General features: G+C 36.0%; 1 protein-coding gene across 12 annotated transcripts in view; it reads left to right on the top strand.

Annotated features, from left to right (window-relative positions):
• Nucleotides 1–20,164, top strand: part of nrxn2a (neurexin 2a) — a 432,106-nt gene that overhangs the window by 163,798 nt on the left and 248,144 nt on the right. For 11 of the 12 annotated variants that reach the window (XM_051877575.1, XM_051877573.1, XM_051877574.1 and 8 more), the window contains 5 exons: nt 500–926; nt 3,727–4,110; nt 5,203–5,406; nt 8,429–8,455; nt 19,417–19,536. In XM_051877575.1, the coding sequence (XP_051733535.1) occupies nt 500–926; nt 3,727–4,110; nt 5,203–5,406; nt 8,429–8,455; nt 19,417–19,536 (1,162 nt within the window). The remainder of the gene's footprint in view (nt 1–499; nt 927–3,726; nt 4,111–5,202; nt 5,407–8,428; nt 8,456–19,416; nt 19,537–20,164) is intronic. The other variant, XM_051877567.1, reaches the window with a different exon arrangement.

Below are 20,164 nucleotides of genomic sequence, written 5' to 3'. Positions count from 1 at the left end.
GCACATGTGACGGAGACAAAAAAAATCAACCCCAGGGGACACATTCACATTGCATGTGTTTGTAAGAATGGTATTTTCAGAGCAGTTTTGCTTTGTGTTGTACCGTGGCACGTGTGGGCTAGACATATTATCCTAGTTCAAGATTTCTCAGTTGACGTCACTTAATGAATTCACTGTTTATGCGTGCGATTCAGAAAAGCACTTAGCTTTTGCATCGCAGAGCTAATGTTAGCGTAGGATGATTCATCATATTAATGAAACAGAATATCGATTAGCTGAGGGTTACTGTAGCGCTCTGGATGGGGTTGCTAGGTTTATATGATCCACTCGTGCTTTGAGTATTTAAAGAGACTGCTGTGTTTACTGACTTGAAAACCGTGCCCCCGAGGTACACGCATCAGCTGCAGTTTGTTTGTACCAGTGGGCAGCGCGATACTCCATTCCACCCTGTTAGCATTCATGTACTTTTTTTCTCCCTCTCTCTCTCTCTCCATCCCAGGTGGTCTACACCAATAATGAGTTCAGACTGGAGCTCTCCCGCCTGGCTGAATTGCGCGACCCCAAGGTCAACATCCACGGCGACCTGACCTTCCGCTGCGAGGATGTCGCCGCATTAGACCCTGTCAGTTTCGACGTGCCGACCGCTTTTGTAACCCTTCCACGTTGGAACACCAAGAAAACCGGCTCTGTGTCCTTTGACTTCCGAACCACCGAGCCCAACGGCCTTTTGCTGTTCAGCCACGGGCGGCCACAAGGTTCCAAAGACCGCCGGCCGAAGGTGGACTTCTTCGCTATGGAGCTACTAGACGGATTCCTCTACCTGCTTATGGACATGGGCTCCGGGAGCATCAAGATGAAAGTCGGAAACAAAAAGGTCAATGACGGAGAATGGTGCCACGTGGATTTCCAGAGAGAGGGCAGGAAAGGTTGGGATACTGCAAGATCAGCACACACATTATTCGCCTGTGTTGTTAACCTGCTTCCTTCGACTAAAGCACTTCCTCATTCTGCCCGCTCAGGGTCCATCTGATATGCATACTTCACAAACCGCTAAATCACTGTAGTCCATTTCTTCTACCTCTCATTAACTCTCATTACTGTAAGAGCTCAACTCAAATACACTCTTCACAGTTTTAAAGCAGCTGGCCCGGCATGAGATTTAGCTAATCCCCGGGGAAGAGGTTGAAGACCTTTCCACTAGCTGAGCTCAGGGGAAAAAAAAAAAAGGAAGAACCATGGATTGTTAATGCTAAATTAATGAAACTTCACTTTTATTTTAAACTTGTGACAGCTATTGTACAGCAGCTACACTGATTTCACGAGTTACTAAAATGATAGTCTTCAGGGATCACTAGTAGCAGCATTAATTAAATTAGTTTTAGTTAATTATTAGCTAGGGTTGTCAGTTTAACATGTATTAACTGCTACTACAAGCAACCAGGGTTATGTAGTTCATGAGTGTGGATTTGAATTGGATATACCCGACAGGAAGTTGAATTGAAATGACGAGAAGGGGAATTTAATGATTTATAATCCAGATCAAATGCCATCCATCCATCCATTCTTTTTATATTTCTGTCTGTCAATCTATCGCTCTATCGTTCTTTTTGTTGTTCTGTTTGTTTATTGTTCTGTTGTTCAATATACATTCTAACTATTGTTCTGTTTGACCTTCTGTTTGTCCTTCTCTGTCATCTCATTATCTGCCATTCTATTGATCGGTCTACCTATCTATTGTTCTGTTTGTCGTTATACAGTATATCTGTTGTTCTATTTACAGTATAGAGGGTATGCACTGATGTCACTTTCCCGCCGGAACACACTCCCTCAGCTGGACTGAGTGGCAAAATAGCCTGCTGCATGACTGGATTTAATAGGGGAAACTACGAAAATGCAAGTAAAACAAATGATAACACTAAAGGTTGGGCTCGATAGTGTTCAATACAACTTGTCAAAGAAAACTAATCCACGGATATTGACATGCAGCCAGTTCCTGACATTTAGATGTGCCTGATTTTGACACCGGGAAAATACATAAAACAAATCTGCCTGTGAACATTATATATATATATATATATATATATATATATAGGTAGGAGTGATCACTATCAATGTTATATATCGTCTATAGTCCAGCCCTAAAACTTGTATAGTTTTTGTCAGTGTTTATTTAAAAACACCCAATTATGCAGAAAATGCTTAATTAATTAGTTGTCAATACAATATATAACAATACAGTATATACGGTATGATTTTACCCCAAAATCCAACATTTTGAAACAAAATGATGACTGCAAATCCGCGTTTCTCTGCCTGGAGTCCAGTTGTTTCTGTGAATTGCAGCGATCCATTTCTTTCTTTTTTCTGTAGCTTTTGGCAGTCTGTAAAAATATACCTCAATTTCTTGTCAAATCTATTTGTACAGTCAATCGCAAAGCTCTTTTCCGTTTTGGATGTGTTTTGTGTGTTTTTCGCAGCATTCACCCTGAAAATCAATGCTACCACTTAGTCTTTTTGCTACTCAGTGGGCGTAACCACAGTCACAACGGCTGAGGGTCACGTCACGTGCATACCCTCTATATATTGTTCTGTCTGTCGTTATACCTATCTATTGTTCAATCTGTCGTTCTGTATGCTGTGTTTCGTTTCTGTCGGTCATTCTGTCAGTTGTTCAATTTCTGTCTTTAATTACTCACCCTCATGTCGTTCCACACCTGTAAGACCTTCGTTCATCTTCAGAACACAAATTAAGATATTTTTGATGAAATCCAAGAAGTATATGACTCGTCCATAGACAGCAATATAATCAACACTTTCAAGGTCCAGAAAGGTACTAAAGACATTGTTAAAACAGTCGACATGTCTGCAGTGGTTCAACCTTAATTTTATAAAGCAACGAGAATAATTTTTGTGCGCAAAAACAAAACAAAAATAACTTTATTCAACAATATCTTCTCTTCTGTGTCTTTCTCATACGTTGTTTACATCCAGTGCTTCCAGGTTCTACGCCAGAACGCCAACTCATTATTGGCCGGCTCCTGCGTCAGCATCACACACATGCGTCGTGCTGCTTACATGTGCAGCTTTGGCTGATACTGAGCTGGCATTTGGACGTAAACATGGAAGCCTTCACTGTGTGCTGCGGCAACTGTGTAAGGATAATGACATGTTAATGTTGAATAAAGTCGTTATTTTTGTTTTGTTTTTGCCCACAAAAGTATTCTCGTCGCTTCATAAAATTAAGGCTGAACCACTGCAGTCATGTTGAATGTTTAAACAACTTATATTGCTGTCTATGGACGAGTCATATACCTCTCGGATTTCATCAAAAATATCTTAAATTGTGCTCTGAAGATGAACGAAGGTCTTAGGGGTGTGGAACGACATGAGGGTGAGTAATTATTGACAGAAATTTCATTTTTTGGATGAACTAACCCTTTAATTCCCCTTCCTTACATCCAAATTCAAAATATTTGCTTCCTCAATTCAAATTGAGGAATTGAATTGGACATGAAAGGCACTGTAAATTCAATTCTGAATGATGCACAACCTTGCAGGCGCCAGTTTAATCAACATATCATGTAACCAGTTTTTATTTTTATTTCTAAATCGATTCACCATTCTCGTATTATAAATTGGACTAAAATGGCTCTAAACGTTGATGTGTATACGTTCACAAGCATATCACCACTGATCTTTATTAAATCTTAATTTCCTGTCTCCTAGGCTCCATCTCCGTTAACGGCCGTAGCATGCCCTTCTCCACCAACGAGGGCAGTGAGATTCTCGATCTCGATGGTGAAATGTATCTGGGAGGTCTGCCGGAGGACAGCGGCGGTCTTCCTCTCCCGCCAGAGGTGTGGACCGCCCGCCTCAGGCTGGGTTTTGTGGGTTGCGTGCGGGACCTCTTTGTAGATGGGCGCAGCAAAGACCTGCGGCGGTTGGCGGAGCTTCAGAGCGCTCCGGGTGTCAGCAGCTTCTGTACAAGGGAGACACATCGGAGGTGCAGCTCCGAGCCCTGCGCCCACGGAGGCCGCTGCCGCGAGGGCTGGAATCGGCATGTCTGCGACTGCACTGGAACTGGATATCTGGGCCCCAACTGTGAGATGGGTGAGGAAAGTAGGGCTTAAAGCAGTAGGGAGAGAGGATTAAACATTGGATTACTTCTCACCAATGAGAGCATTCTCATAAAGAAGTGCAAGGCTCCAGTGCTTTACTCATATCATTATATATTGAGATACAGCTGCACTTCAGCTCTATTCATCAAATCCCACCTGCCTAGGTCTTTGTTTGCTGTTGCGGTGTTGTTTCTAACTCTCTCCTGCCCTCTGCTGTCTGTCACTAAGTATAGCAATGTGGCCACCCAGTGTCCACTACATACATGTTAATGGTGACTCAGCAAGGGTGCACATACACTTGAAGCAATACTTTAGTAGTTTTGAGTAGTAAGTAATGTAATTGTTATACTAATATAAGGGAATTAGCATCATTGACAGACCAAGTGAATTAACAGAATGATATTATTATGTATTTATTTTATTACTTAAAACTTCAGTGTAACTCCATGAAACACATGATAATAATGATACAAATAACTTCTACTACTACACTGTAAAAAAGAATTGTTGGATTAACTTAAAAAAGTAAGTTACCTGGTTGCCTTAAAATTTTGAGTTGGAATTAAAAATTTGAGTTAATACAATGAAGGCAATTGGTTTAATCAACAGAAATGCAAAATATTATGTTATCTGAATCACGTTAATTATTTAAGTTGATTTCACAAAAGAAAAAACGTGATAAATCATGAAAATAATTTTTTATAGTGTACTACTACTATTATTATTTTTTTTACATTTAATTTTTTTAATTAAGTTTATTTTGATACATTTTTATAAATTAAAATTATAATTTAACTACAATATGACTTTAATAGACAAATTAAAATGTAAAAATGTAATTAATTTAATACATTTTTATTACATTTGTAGTTATAAAAATAATAATTTAAAAAAAAAATTGTAAGTTAAATATAAATTCATGAAAAAAAAAAATATTTAAAACTACATCATAACTCCATAAAATGCATATTAATAATATATGGGGATATATGTAACAAATGTCAACTATAGGTCCAACTGGGTCAGCAGAAAGATTTTTGAGAGCTTGTTTTCTGATTTACTCTTGTTTTTCCTGCTCTTTCAGAGTCTGCAGTACTGAGTTATGACGGCAGCATGTTTCTGAAGATCCTGATGCCTCACGCCGTTCACACTGAGGCTGAGGACGTGTCTCTGCGCTTCATGTCACAGAGGGCTTACGGTCTGCTCATGGCCACCACCTCCAAAGAGTCCGCCGACACCCTGCGCCTGGAGCTGGACGGAGGAAGGGTCAGACTCACCGTCAACCTAGGTAACCTTTCACCGCTGACCTCCGAATGTGAGACACTCATAGAACAAGTCTGGGGTCGCTCCCAGAATGCATTTCACCCTCATTCCTCCATCTTTATCTCTTTCTTGACACTGTCTCTCTCTCTCTTTCTTCCTCTCTCACCTTTGCAGCCTTCAATGGCTAGCTTTTCTGCAGCTTTCAGAGCAGACAGCCAGAGAGACCAACTGATGTAGTTTTTTCTTTTGAAGACATATTGATTCATACTAGGGGAGACGGGGGGAAATTATATCATTTTCCATTTTCTTACAATTTTGTAACTGCCATCTTTAGGTACAAGAAATGTATGATCATAATATATAATATATATATATATATATATATATATAAGGGCACACATCAAATCAATAATATGATTGCTTTAATTTTTATTATCATTATTTAATTTCTTGCATCTTTATATGATATAAATTATTTTAGTTGTCAGGAATATGCAATTAAAGTAAATGTCTTAAATGGGATTTCCATTCATTTAAAAAAAAGGTTTAATCATTTTATATTTATAAATTATTGTGATTACCTGATGAGAAAAAAATTCCTTGATCGATAAAGTCTTGAACTAGATACTTTTATGAAATAATTTTGCTTATTAAATTTCATTACATATGTTAAATATTCAGACTTATTTTATACTGTAGTAGTATGACATTTGTCCATCAACTTCACAGCCATACTGAAATATTACATATTAGCTATCATCTGATGTTAATATTAACTTAAAAAGTAAAAAACCCTAATGTTAACAAATGAACCTTATTGTAAAGTGTTAGCATTATATATATAGTTCATTATATATATGCAGTTCATTATTAGTTCGTTAACTAATGTAGTTAACTAAAGTTAACTAATAAACCTTATTGTAAAGTGCTACTGAAATAATAGATATAAGTTTAATTTCAAAGGCTGTCAAACTTTAGACAGGGGAAGAAAACATTTTATACTTTAAAATCAAAATATGAAAAGTAATACAATCACACTTCTTTTTTTTTTTTTTTTTTTTTTAAGCAGAGAGAGAACTTTATGGATCATACACTTGAGTAAGTGTTAGCAGTCTAGCTTGTTTGTGATGGAAGAAATGTAATTGCCCTCTGATCTCCCCCACCATAAGAACCATATTGTAATTCTCTCACTGTCCTCTCAGCTCAGGCTCCTGCTCTGACGGCAGACCGTGTCTGTTTGTACAGAAGATTACAGACAGTTCCAGTCCACAGGAGAGTCGAGTCTGAGCTAGTCTTTCTGTCTTAGAGCAGTGTGACAGTGAGACGGGTCCCTGGCTGTCTGTGGTCACTCTTCTGTAGCGGTTGACAGCTTGAGAGTTCACCACAGCCAAGAGTGCTCGCACTATTCAGTAGGATCAATTACCCCCCCCCCCTTCTTGAATAGAAAAATGGACATTTGGTCTGCAAATATCATTGGTAAATATCTTGGTAAATATCTTAATGCTATGCTTAACAATGCCTTAATAATACAAACTTCGAATGATATTCTCAGAGATTCTTCTATAAGACAAAATTTTCAAGAGATCAAGTCTAGGTGGGTTCACAATGATTTTAGTGGTGCTGTAAAATTAATATGAATATTGTGATGATTTTAATGTGCTTTTTATTGACCCTTGAGTTTTCTAATGAATGTGCCTTAAGAATAATTTTGCATTCTTTACTTGATTTAAACTTCAGATGCAAAAATGGCATTAGATTTGTTTTATTTTTGTGAATCTATTCAATATGGCCATGATTCAGAAACTCATCATCAGACTCATCAATTTCTTTGAATCGTCATTCAGAAATGTATTAAGATATTTTATTCGAAAAGCATATGCAGGTATACTGCCATTCAAAAGTCTGGGGGTCAGGTTTTTTTTTTATTTGTTTGTTTGTTTTTTAAATAAATTAGTATTTCGTTTAGCTGAGTTAATGCTAAAGGTGTGTAATGTCACAAAAGATTTCTATTTCAAATGAATGTTTCTTTTCATCAAATAATCAAATAGTCCTAAATATATATATATATATATATATATATATATATATCTCACAGTTCTTACAAAAATATTCATCAACACAACTGTTCAATATTAATAATAAGAAATGTTTTTGACCACCAAATCAGCATATTAGAATTAGCTTTGCATCACAGGAATAAATATCATTTTAAAATATATTACAATAGAAAACAGTCACTCTAAATAATAATATATAATCTAAATCTAAATAATAATAATAATATTTTGCAATATTACTGTTTTTACTCTGTTTTTGATAAAAAATAAATAAATAAATGCAGCCTCGGTGGGCTTAACATTAAAAAAATAAAAAATAAAAAAATAAAAAAAATAAAAAAAATCTTACCAACCCCAAACTTTTGAACAGTTGTATAACATATGTATTGTTATATTGGTTCATGAAATTGTAAATGAATATCATTCTCTGTTTTGTTAATTTAGTAAATAATTTCTATGTAGACTGTTAACAAGCTTTTACCATATACAACATTCGGCTATGTTCCCCCAGCATTTTAATCCATTTCAGAGCAGGGCTGATATATATATATATATCAAAAGGCTGAAAAATATTGCACTGTATATTTGTTTAGCACTATAGGTGACCTGTTTTTTAAACAGAGCATGAGCTCTTGGCTGATGGTGCAGACTGCCCTTGCCTACAGTCATACTGGCACCACCCACATACAGGAAGGAGGCAAAGCACAGGCTAAATCCAATGTTTTCTGTGTATACAGTATATATAAATTGCCAGGTGTCACAGATCTGGTCTTGTCATCAAATAGATGCTCAGGTGTGCTGTCTCTCGTCCTGTGATTGTGGGGTGTGGGCCTTTGTAGAGAGGGCCATTCTGACTCTCACCTTGTCCCCGGATGGTTGACTCTATGCCAAAATTGTTTGTTTGTCTGCAGATTGAACCTTGAAGGATGTGGTTTTGAATTTTAGTTTCTTTTCCTTTAAATCTCACCATCTCACTCTCTTTCCCACCAGATTGTATCGGGATAGACTGTAACCTTAGTAAGTGATTCTTTTATCTGCAATGCTATTTTTGTCTCTTTCTCTCTCTCTCATGCTCAGCCCCAATTCATCCAAAGTTTCTTCTCCTCCCTCGTAATCCTGTCTTCCTGCACCGTTAACACAGATTTTCTTTTGAACATGTTCCCAGTTGGCATCCCTCTCTTTTTCTCTCTTACTCTTTCCCCAACACCCCCCCACCCCACCCCCTTGCGTTCCCTCAATCTCAATCTCTTTTGTTCCGCAAAATATGCCGATTTGCTGCGGTGTTTGAAATTAAGCATAACCATCCCAACAGTTTCCATTTCAACACCATATGTTTCTCACTGCTCCTCCAATGCTCTAGTCTGTTTCATGTCCCTGTGGGACTCTTTTACATTAGGAATATACAATAATAAACCATATAATAAAAGAAGAAATCTTCATTTGCCAAATCAGGCGTGAGGTTGAACATTGCCTGTATTTGAGCAGTGTTACATCCATGTGTTGGGAAACGGTGCAATCCTCAGTATTAGCTGTGCAGTGATTCTGAAGGTAAGTAGTGTGAATGGGATGTATGAGACTACAGGACTGTGTGTTTGTGTATGTGTTTAGCTAGATTGGAGACAAATTTGTCCACAGAAGTTGGCTTAATCTGATAAAAAAAAAATATATATATATGGATGTCCTCATTTGGAAAACAATTAAAAAAACAACAACAAAAAAACACACACACTCATATATATATATATATATATATATATATATATATTCATTTTTTTAAAGGGTAAAGTTAAGGTTTGTCAGTAGTACTGTTTATAATTATTAATCTACTCACTGGAATACTTTATTAAATTATGTGGATCTATCTATCATTTACATTTAATTTGGGTTTAATGATCCAAACTTGGAGATTAGCTCACAGATTTCCAAGGGGCAAAAAAATAAAAATAAAATAAAAATTAAAAAATAAATAAAAATATACACTTCCATTCAAAGTTTGGTGTTGGTAAAGTTTTTTTTTGTTTTGTTTTGTTTTGAAAGTAGTGTCTTATGCTCATCTAGGCTGCATTTATTTGATGAAAAATAAAGAAAATATTGTAAAATATTATTACAATTTAGGTGAACTTTTTTCTATTATAATATATTTTAAAATGTAATTTATTCCTGTGATCAAAGCTGAATTTTCAGCATCATTACTCCAGTCTTCAGTGTCACATGATCCTTCAGAAATCATTCTAATGTGCTGATTTGCTGCTCAAGAAACATTTTTATTATTATCAATGTTGAAAACAGTTGTGCTACTTAATTATTTTTTTATGGACGCACTTTTCAATTTAATCGAAATTAAATATTTTGTAACGTTATAAATATCTTTACTGTCACTTTTGATAATCCTTGAATGCATCCTCGCTGAATAAACATTCATTTATTATTATTATTTAAAAAAAAAAAAAAAGTCTTACTGACCTCAAATTTTAAATTTTTAAAATGGTTGTGTAGGTAGATAGGTAATAATGTGGTAGTATAATGTCAGCTAATATTGGTATATTTATTATTTACTTGGCTTTATACAGTATAAGCATTTATTTAACTGAGTAAAAATGTGTGTGTTATTGGATGTGTTTTGTTTCGGTTTCATGAGTATCAAAAAAAAAAAAAAAAAAAAAAATACGAGGCAGTATGTGTCACATACAGTACAGTATGTGACTTCATCCCCTTTTTCCTTTGTTTGAGGATTAAAGCTTTTTCCATTAGCTTAAGAAATTCTAGACTACTAAAATGTGTGCCACATAAAGTATTTACATGTAAATTAGGCTTGTAATTGTGAGATTTGTCTCTCTAGTACTTCATTAGTCATGAGGTAGTAGGTGTTTGTGCTTCAGGACACAGTTCCCAAAAAGGCATAAAAACCTTTTGCGTAGTGAAAATTTTGACATGTTCACCATTCAAATGCGTCATCAAAAATTGTTCATTCATCTGTGATAATGACTCAACAAATTTGGATATGTGGAATGTTTTTCATTATAAATGAAAAAGCATGATGCATCATGTGCTTATTTAAATGAACTGTAAATTACGCACGACATTTAAGCAGTAAGTAGGCCCACACAGACTTTGCAACTGTTTATTTATAAAGATCTACATATTCTGAGCTCCTTTTGTATTTGTGTGTGAAATATTTGCCTACTTAGGTTGTTTTAAGCTATCAATTACACAATATTCAACAGAATTTCACAGATTTCTCCAATTTAAGCTCATTTGACGGCACTTACTTGTGGCATAATGTTGATTTCTTCAAAATATTTTCTGCGTGTCCCTTTTTTTTTTAAAAAAAGCAAAAATCTGGGTTACACTGGAGCACTTACACTGGAAGTGAAAGGGGTAAAATCTGTTTCTATAGTATCAAAACCATAAAGCATACCGCTCAAATAATACACAAGTTTTAACAAAAAATCGGCATGCTTTTATAATATTATAAGCATTATGTTTCTGCTTACAAATCCTGCCTCAAACGAACCTAAAATGAAAATAAAGGGTAAACAATCTAAATTATGTACTATATATGTATTGTAAGATTTGGCTGTTAGTATATTTTAGCACTGATGAAGTGCTATATTGACCATCCAGGACTGGAACATTCCTTTTCTAATTATCATAATATCATGAATTCATTCTCAGCTTCCACCACCAGGTGGCAACAAACACCATCTATTATAACATCAGATATTGTCTCAAGCAAGTCTCAGAATCTCCAAGTGCTTTTTAAAGGACTGAATCTACAAATTATCCCTTTTTAGGGAAGCTAAGATTCTTGTCATCAAATATGTTACAAACTACAGGTAAACGCATTTGATGACACATATTAAGTTTTATGGCATGCCCGCTATTTAGGACCCAAGAAGCGATTTATCGTGCAAAATGCTCACGGGATGATGAATCTCTGCTTGCTCATATGTGGATAAGTACATTCATAATCAGGCGAGCATGACCATTTGATATGTTAACCTGTGAAAGTGTTTCACAGTCCCCTCTACACTCTCAATATTAACTCGATGGGTATGTCAAACATATTTAGACTGATGGAAGTTTTAATGACAGTAAAATGTTAATTGACTTTTAAATAGACAGAAATGCTGGTAGTTAAAGTAAATTATACCCAATTAGGGCCCTCTGCCATCTGTTAGAAGTCTATTTTTTTTCTCCTCACCATGATGTGCATTTTAAACAGTTTAGCACAGAGTAGTCATGAATACGAAGCAGATTCAAATGACGTTACCATGCAAAAATCACGCAATGTTAAATTAACATTAGGTTTTGGTGAATAATTGACATTTTCCAATGCCTAAGGCTATTCATCAAAGTTTGATATGAAGATCTGCATTACATCTAACATCTTGCATTGCTCTAACTTGTATTCACTTACACGAACAGGTTGTATTTGTGCTCGAATCATTTATGCTGTCACAGTTTCATCCGAAGTGCTGAGTAATACGAGGCCGAGCCGAATCGACACGTGCGCTCTTAGATTTAAAAGTAGGGATGGGCAATGATTTAAATTTAATTAACAAGCTGCCAGAAGGTGTAGAAAGACAACTCCCCCTCGCTCTGCCTCCTGCTCGCTTATTCTGTGTATTTTTTTTTTTAGAGCTGGAAGAGCTAATTAGAGGGATGGTATGACACCGACACATTCCAATGCAAAGATTGTCACACATACCTGGTTGTTAAGAGTTTTGCTTGCAGTTACTGTATCTACAGTATAGTGTGATTTTTTTTTTTTTTTTTTTTTTTTTTTTTTTAAGCTGCGAACAGATTGCCTACCATATTAAAACTAGCTTATCTGAAGTCATCCATAAAAGGTTTACCAGATTCCAAGTGCTACAACACCCCTACAAATAGGCTGACGTTGTTCCTTGGAGGGTCTGTTGACTCCTGCAGAGCCAATTAGAGTAGCCAGCAGTGCAGTCTGAGGGGCTTTGAACCGCCATGTCAGGCAGTAGCCGCTCCGCACGATGAAGGCTGAGGCAGCTGCATCGGCCTGACCCATTTTTCCACGCACACCCCAGGCACCTCTGAACACACGCCAACCGGGGCCGCGGCGGCCTGGCAGCAGGCGCGTCTCAGAACCGTTACTTTAGCTTATTATCGGTGAACGTTCACTGCTGCTGATTGGTTTCGTGTCGGCGGTTGGACTCTTGAGGTCTGTGAGAGATTTGGTGTGTGTGTGTGCTGTCACTATAAACCTGTGTACTGAGGCACAGTGTGGTTTTGTTCTTTGGCCATAAAACTTCTGAGCCTATAAGATGATTATACACATACCCAGGGCCAATTCAATTTCCTTTCAGTTCAGTTTAAGTATAATGCGTTTGTCTCATGTTACACACAAATGCTCAGACATCACTAGTCATTCTCTGTTATAATGAGCAGAACTGTTTTTCCAATTGTTTTTTTTGAAGCAATTTTTAAAGAAACCGTATCAGTGTGGTTTGTATCTGTAAGTGACAAATGTAAAGGAGAAATAAAAAGCATATTTATATAGTAGTTTAGTCAATAGCAGAGCTGAACTGGCAGCTGCAGATGAAAAATAGCTTTTAACAATCACACATAGTGTATATGAGCCTGTCGGCATCGGCGTATATGCCGCAGATATTTCACGGATATGAACATTTTCGGCACGCACTTGCACCACAGGTTAATCTCAAAATCTGGCTTCCCGATACGTTACAACAACGATGATCAAAAAGTGTGGACAAAACAGTCACTCTTTGTAAACTTGGTTCACTGCGAGGGCCATATGCCCTATATGAGCAGTCATTTACGCCGTCATTCCCAGGTGTTGATAGCGCGCGAGCATAGGTGAGACATGAACAGCACACGTTGCTATCTGTGTTTAAACTAAACTCATTTAAGCCTTGCTAATTTAAACACTCATGAGCAAGACGCGAAAGAGTCTTTACTTAATTTATACAGTGAAGATAATAAGTAAGCAATAAGGTACGAGAGGCTGTGCTGTATCTTGAATAAGTCATGGCTGAAGGGCGTTGTTAGGCATGATGCGAAGCGGTTAAAAAACGGTTACACACAATACAAATATTAAAGCCAAAAATATGTAGCAATGCAACTTTCATGAAGTAAACTTTCGCTAAAAGCCTTCCTTCCGCCGGAAGAAAAAATAGTCCCTGACCGTGAACAGCAACAGAAGTTACATTATTGCGCAATTAGATGGCGGCAAAGACTGTCTTTATGAGTGTGTCAGTCAGTAGCGAAGACTTTTACATTGAGAAGACAGACATTTAAGTTTTTTTATTATGAACATAGGACTGACCTGAAGGAAAATGCTAAATCTGAATGCAGGTAATAAACTCGCTCACTCGATCTTTTTCTCACAATACTTTTCTATATAATACAGTAAGCTTCAATGAACAATATCAGTTGAGAACATAGTTTACGTTGCTAAGAGTGGTTGCTAAGGGTGTTGTGTAGTGATACACAGAACAGTTGGGTGAAGCGGTCATAGCCGTGTTTTATCGTGAATAAAACACAGCTATTGACCAATCAGAATTAAGGACAGGAACTAACCATTTTATAAACAGTCATTTTATATTTGTTTATTTTATTCATTTTCTGTACCTGAAAACTACTATTAGATACCTGAAATACCTGCTGTTGCTTGTAGTTTGATTATTTGTTCTTATTTTCTTTATTTTTATTTTACAGTTGTTCTATTTTCCCTGAACATAGCACATACCGAAACCATGATCCTAAAACCGTGATGATAACCTGAACCGTTGCACACCTATAATATATAGACATAAAAAATATCGGCCCATATATTGATATCAGACTTTTTTTTACTCCATAATATCGGTATCGGCATCGGCCCCCTAAAACCAATATCGGGCGGGCTCTAGTTGTGATCAGTGTTGGGTAAGTTACTTCAAAAATGTAATTAATTACTAATTACTAATTGCATCATCAATGTTGTATTTAAAATACTTTTCTAATTACTCTGTCTGAAAAGTAATTTCATTACTCAATAAGTAATTCAACTCATTACTAATTACTTCTTAAAATCACTAAAAACTTTGACAGGATAGACAATAGAAAGGAAACTCTTTTAATAATTTAAATATGAGTCAAACATGGAATAGTTTAGCCTTTTATAGCTTTTTAATTTTTTTTTAGCTTTATTAAAACATACTATAATACTTTTACTTTTAGTAACAAATAGGGATGTCACGATACCAAAAATCTAGTAGTCGGTACCGATACCTCCAAAAGTGCACAATACTTGATACCAAAGTCAATACCATGGTAAAAATATATAAGGATACAAATAAAACAATGCTATATATTTTTTCAGATAGGTCTAATAGTAGTAAGTAAAAATACCACAGAAATTGAATAATCACATATAAAATAACTCTGCATAGTCATAACTGAATAAATTAAATATAGATTAATCCTTATTAAAGCTTTTCTTTTGTTGTTTGATTATCATTTATAATACAGACAGCCATTAGTAGACAGTAGTATGTTTTAAAGGCTGCTGTCACTAAGACCTAATGGACGGAGACAATATGCTGTTACACATGCTGTTCACATTCACATAACCAATGCGAATATAGACGTGCATTTTGACATAACTGTGTGTGTATTTGAACGTTTATGTAATAAACCGCGAAAATTTGACACTCTCGAGAGGCGGCTATGTGTGTGCGCTTTGGTTGAGAGTGCACTGACTGAAGACCATCTCTCAGTAGTTTTTTCTCCCTAGGACATAGCTGACATTTTACCGTAATGTTCTTGCCTACCTGTGTCAAAAAAGTGAAGTAATTGGAATATTTCCATTCTGCAAAACAGCCACTTGCTTTCTGCCGATATCTTCAGAAGCTACTACGCAGCCAACTGGTGCAAAGTTGTGAACTCGCGCGCAACAGCACTACAGCTAACGTTTTTAAAGAGGCAGCGTTCACTTTTACCTTTAGACGACAAATTTTGATTTTAAATTCAATATTGATTTGAACAGAACTGTTGAACTAATTTACAGTATGTAACGCAAGTACATTATAAGTAACTGTAATTAAATTACCTAAAAATGAACAGTAATCCCTTACTTTACTTTTTCAGTGGATAAGTAATTAATTTACAGTTAATTACAGTACCCAACACTGGTTGTGATGTAATAATGGTTTAGGTTTAGCTGTTGGGGGAATTCATAAGAAACAAGGAGGAAATGGAGCTATGTTAAGACGATAGGAAATAAATGTGTAAAAGAGCTATTTAGATTAAACCACAGGTACATGAAGCAAACCAGGGCTGCCGGAGGGGGCACAAACCAGCTGGAGGGGGTGCCAACGAGCACCTCAATTGACTATTTACATACATGTTAACATAATGAGTGCGTTTACATGCACGTTCTTAAGCCGATTATGCATAATAAGCCGACAACGAACGTGTAAACGTGGTAACCCCTTTTCTTTTATCGGAGTAAGGTCATAAACGGCTTAAGCATAAACTGATCAGAACAGGTAGTTATTTTGTGCTTCTTACCCTGATTTCGCGCAACATGTAAATGCATTAACCTGCTTTCTGTCTGCTTATTGAAGTGCGCATGTGTGATACGTGACAGAAACGCATCCTTAGTGCAGATTTAAACGCATCTAAACAGAGCAAGCATTTTGCAGGAAAGGAAGAAGTTTATTTCAGTAAGCTGATATTTGTGAGTTATCTTACTGATGTGCATGTAAACGTGCTCAATGACACTGCATTTTAGCAAAAAATCTAAGTTCTCTATATTTAAAGGTACACTATGTAATTTTTGGCCCTCTAGTGGTTAAAAACAAAACCATGCATTTTGCAGAACAACATTGTTTTGGTTATGCTTTGGCTCTGCGTGACTGTGCGGATGAATATGGTTATCCTACTGCTCTACATGAAATTACCCTTCACAAGACATAATGCTTTACAATGAACTCTTAGAGAGTTATATATGCCAATTTATCTGTTCAATAAAATACTTTACTCTCCTGTTGAGTAATAAAAATGCCATCTCATCAATGTCACCACTTTTACAACATTACGAATCCTTCAGTACTTGCCATCTCTGAAAAGCCAAGCTAATGCTGATTCTTGTTTTATTATAATCTCTGTCATGTTCTCTTTTTGCTGGCAGACCCTCCTTTGTTCTGCGTTTATTTTATTAGTGATTTCCCAGAGGTTCAAGATTTAGCATGCTCCGTGTCATCTTTTCTTGCTTGTTGTGATAACTAACCTATGCCACTCCCACACTATACACACGTCAAAGTAGCCAGAGCAATATTTCTCTATTTATGGATATGACGAGTATTGCACGGGCGAGTGACATATGTACACAGTTTTCCGCAGAAACCATCCCCACAGGTCTAAAATATAAACACTTATAATAGGCTTACCATAGTGAATCAGGGTAAGACAAAAACGTGTTTTGGAAGAAGGATTGATAATGTATTGATGACTCATTATTTAAATTTTGTTAATTTTGAACAAAAAAAAGTTACATATTGTACCTTTTAACAGCAATGCATTAATTACCATCTCGGCTGTGTTATATCCTGTGAATTGAAACTTAGCTCTAAAAATGTTTAAAACATACTTATGTCATTAAAGCCTTTGTTTTGTTCACAAAATTATAGGTCAATATTTACTAAATTTATATTTGTATAATGAAAAGCAAGGTTTTCTCAAATGTACCACCGGTTGGTTTCTATTCTCCGGCTCCCATGTCATTATCTTTTAACATAGGAGCAAGAGAATACAAACCAGCCGGCGATACATTTGAGTGTATTATCTCAAAGATATTAAATCTTTCATCATTTCCCTTGAATCACCACATCATACTTAATTATTTAAAAAAGACAACATTTATTTCCAGTACAGATGCACATTTTTCCAAAATAAATGAAACAAAACAATTCTAAATTAGTCCAGCTGAAGCATGTATTAAACTCAATGCAACAACAATGTAAACTCGATGGAATTAAACCACAAATCTGTCATCTCTTGTTTAAAATGTATTTCCCAGGGCACATTATACTACATACATTTAATCCATCACATTAAAAATGCAAAGGAGAATACTAACAATAGTACTTCTATAATAATATTAATGTGTATAATGTGCAACATTAAATTTTACAGTGCATATATACAGATATGTCCAGGGTGCAAACGGTCTAGTTTTGTGTGAGAAGCGAGCTGACAGTTGATGATTTCCCAAGCACATCATGAAAAGTTTTCACACGGTGTGTGATAATGCTCAAACGTCACCTAACAGTTGTAAAATGTTTATGGTTTGCAGAGCAACGCACCAGCAGTTTACATTTTCATAATATTTCATTTCTAAATAAACTTTGAAATGCCTTTGATTCCCGAACTTGTTCTTGTTGGTATGGAGCTTCTTGTTAACGGAAAAACTTTTACCCTGTGTGCACCAATCCCAAAGCAACAAACGCCCAAGTGTGAAATTGCCTCCCCCAAGAACTAGATGTGCAGACATTATGAAATATGCCATTAAATTGTAATTGAGAAAAAAATTGTGCGTTTGAAAATCGGTCTGAATGAAAAAATAATGGCATTAGTAGGAAGACTAACTGAAAAGTAAGTAAGCTGTACTTTTGAATATATCATGGTTTCTAGAAGAATATTAAGCAGCACAACCATTTTTCAGTGATTTCTAATGGATATATCATGGTTTCTAGAAAAATATTAAGCAGCACAACCATTTTTCAGTGATTTCTAATGGATTGTGACACTGAGCTGTGACACTTCAGCTTTGTCATCACAAATATATGTCTATATGTCTCATTTTTCAACATACCTTCTGATGTTCATTCATGCTTATTTCATGCTGTAACTAGTGGTAAAGAGGAAGTGATGATTGGTTCACGTGCCGCTTGATCAGAGGTGGCTACAGCGATCGGTCACATTTAGGTTTGGGTATCATTTAAATTTTAACGTTTCCAATTCTAATTCCTATTCTGCTTATCGATTCTGATTCTTATTGATTCCTAATTTCGATTCCAATAAGGTAAAAAAAAGACTTAAGTTGATGATACACGGGGCAACTTTTTGAGCAATGTTGCCAGGCAGTGTTGCCAAGCAATGTTGCTTTGGCACTTTCCCATTGATTTGTTGCCCATTCTCAATGGGAAAGTGACTATAGGCAACATTGCCCAGCAACAAAAAGTTGCCCCGTGTGTCAGCATGTTTGGATATCATTCACATTTATTATAAAGACTTATTGCAAAACAATTCATTGTAGCTGAATACCATAAACAAAAATCAACAGGCTAAAGAACACTTACACAAGGAACTTTTGCCTATGGTTTAAAAATACCATAGCAAAAACACTAGCCTAACTAATATAAATTTCAAGAATTATTAAAGACAAGTAAACACAGTAATTAACCCTCTGAAATTGTTCATTTGGGGGTCACACTTGTGTAAGTGACTGAACACCTGAAATGTAACTTCTTTTTTTTTTTTTTTTTTTTTTCATACCGTGATATACTGTTATACCTCTTCAACTCTAATAGCTTATTGTTACTGACCAGAATTTAAATACTGGTACATGCCTCTTAAAAAATGAATTATATATACACTATACAGGCTCGCAGAAAGTATTAGAAGAACAGCATATGTATGTGTCACGATTCTCCTTAAGGAATGTCTCGGTGTGTATGTTTTGTGTGGGCGCGTGGTTGTGTGAAATGTAAATGAGTTGTGTTTGCATGTGTAGGTATGCTCATGAGTGCCAGTATGCGTGTCTGCACTCTCTCTGTAAACGTTTGAGTTTGTAGATATGTCCTGTCAGTTCACTGTGAGTATGTGTCTGTATCTGTATGTGTGTGAGGGAGAGCACCAGGCCTGTGAGGTAGACTGTGCTGCATTGATAAGATGGGAAGCTTGCAGCGGTGTGTGACTTTGGCCCTCTCTCTCTGCAGGTAAAGGACCGGAGACTCTGTTCGCAGGGCATAAGCTGAATGACAATGAGTGGCACTCTGTGAAGGTGGTGCGCCGTGGGAAGAGCCTGCAGCTTTCTGTTGACAACGTGACCGTGGAGGGTGAGCGGAAGACCTCACACACAGTACATGTACTGTATATGGACACATGGACAGTTACTACAGTTATAATCAAGTCATAATGCTGTCTTAATCTGTCTGTCCAAGTATACACTACATTCAAAAGTTTGGGGTCTTTTTGAAGGAAATTAATACTTTTATTCATGCATTAAATTAATAAAAAGTGACATTAAATACAATTGTAATGTAAAAAATGATTTATATTTGAGAAAAATGCTGTTCTTTTGAACTTTTTATTCAAAGAACCTTGAAAAAAGTACTTACAATACTTTTTTTCATTAAGGATACTTTAAAAGTATCAGTACTTTTAAATGATTACAGAAAATTTCTATTTCAAATAAATGCTGTTCTTTTGAACTTTTTATTAATCAAAGAATCCTGATAGAATCCTATCAAAGTTTCTACTAAGCAGCACAATAGTTTCAACATTGATAATAATTAATGTTTCTTGAACACCAAATCAGCATATTAAAATGATTTCTGAAGGATCATTTGGTACTAAACACGGCAGCAATGGCTGTTGAAAATTCAGCTTTGCCATCAGAGGAATAAATTACATTTAAAATATATCATAATAGATTTTTCTTTGTTATAATAATATTTCACAATA

The sequence above is a fragment of the Ctenopharyngodon idella genome, chromosome 21 (assembly GCF_019924925.1).
Source record: "Ctenopharyngodon idella isolate HZGC_01 chromosome 21, HZGC01, whole genome shotgun sequence".
NCBI lineage: Eukaryota > Metazoa > Chordata > Actinopteri > Cypriniformes > Xenocyprididae > Ctenopharyngodon > Ctenopharyngodon idella.
Note: the sequence above shows the minus strand (reverse complement) of the source record. Positions and strands in the feature narration are given on the sequence as shown.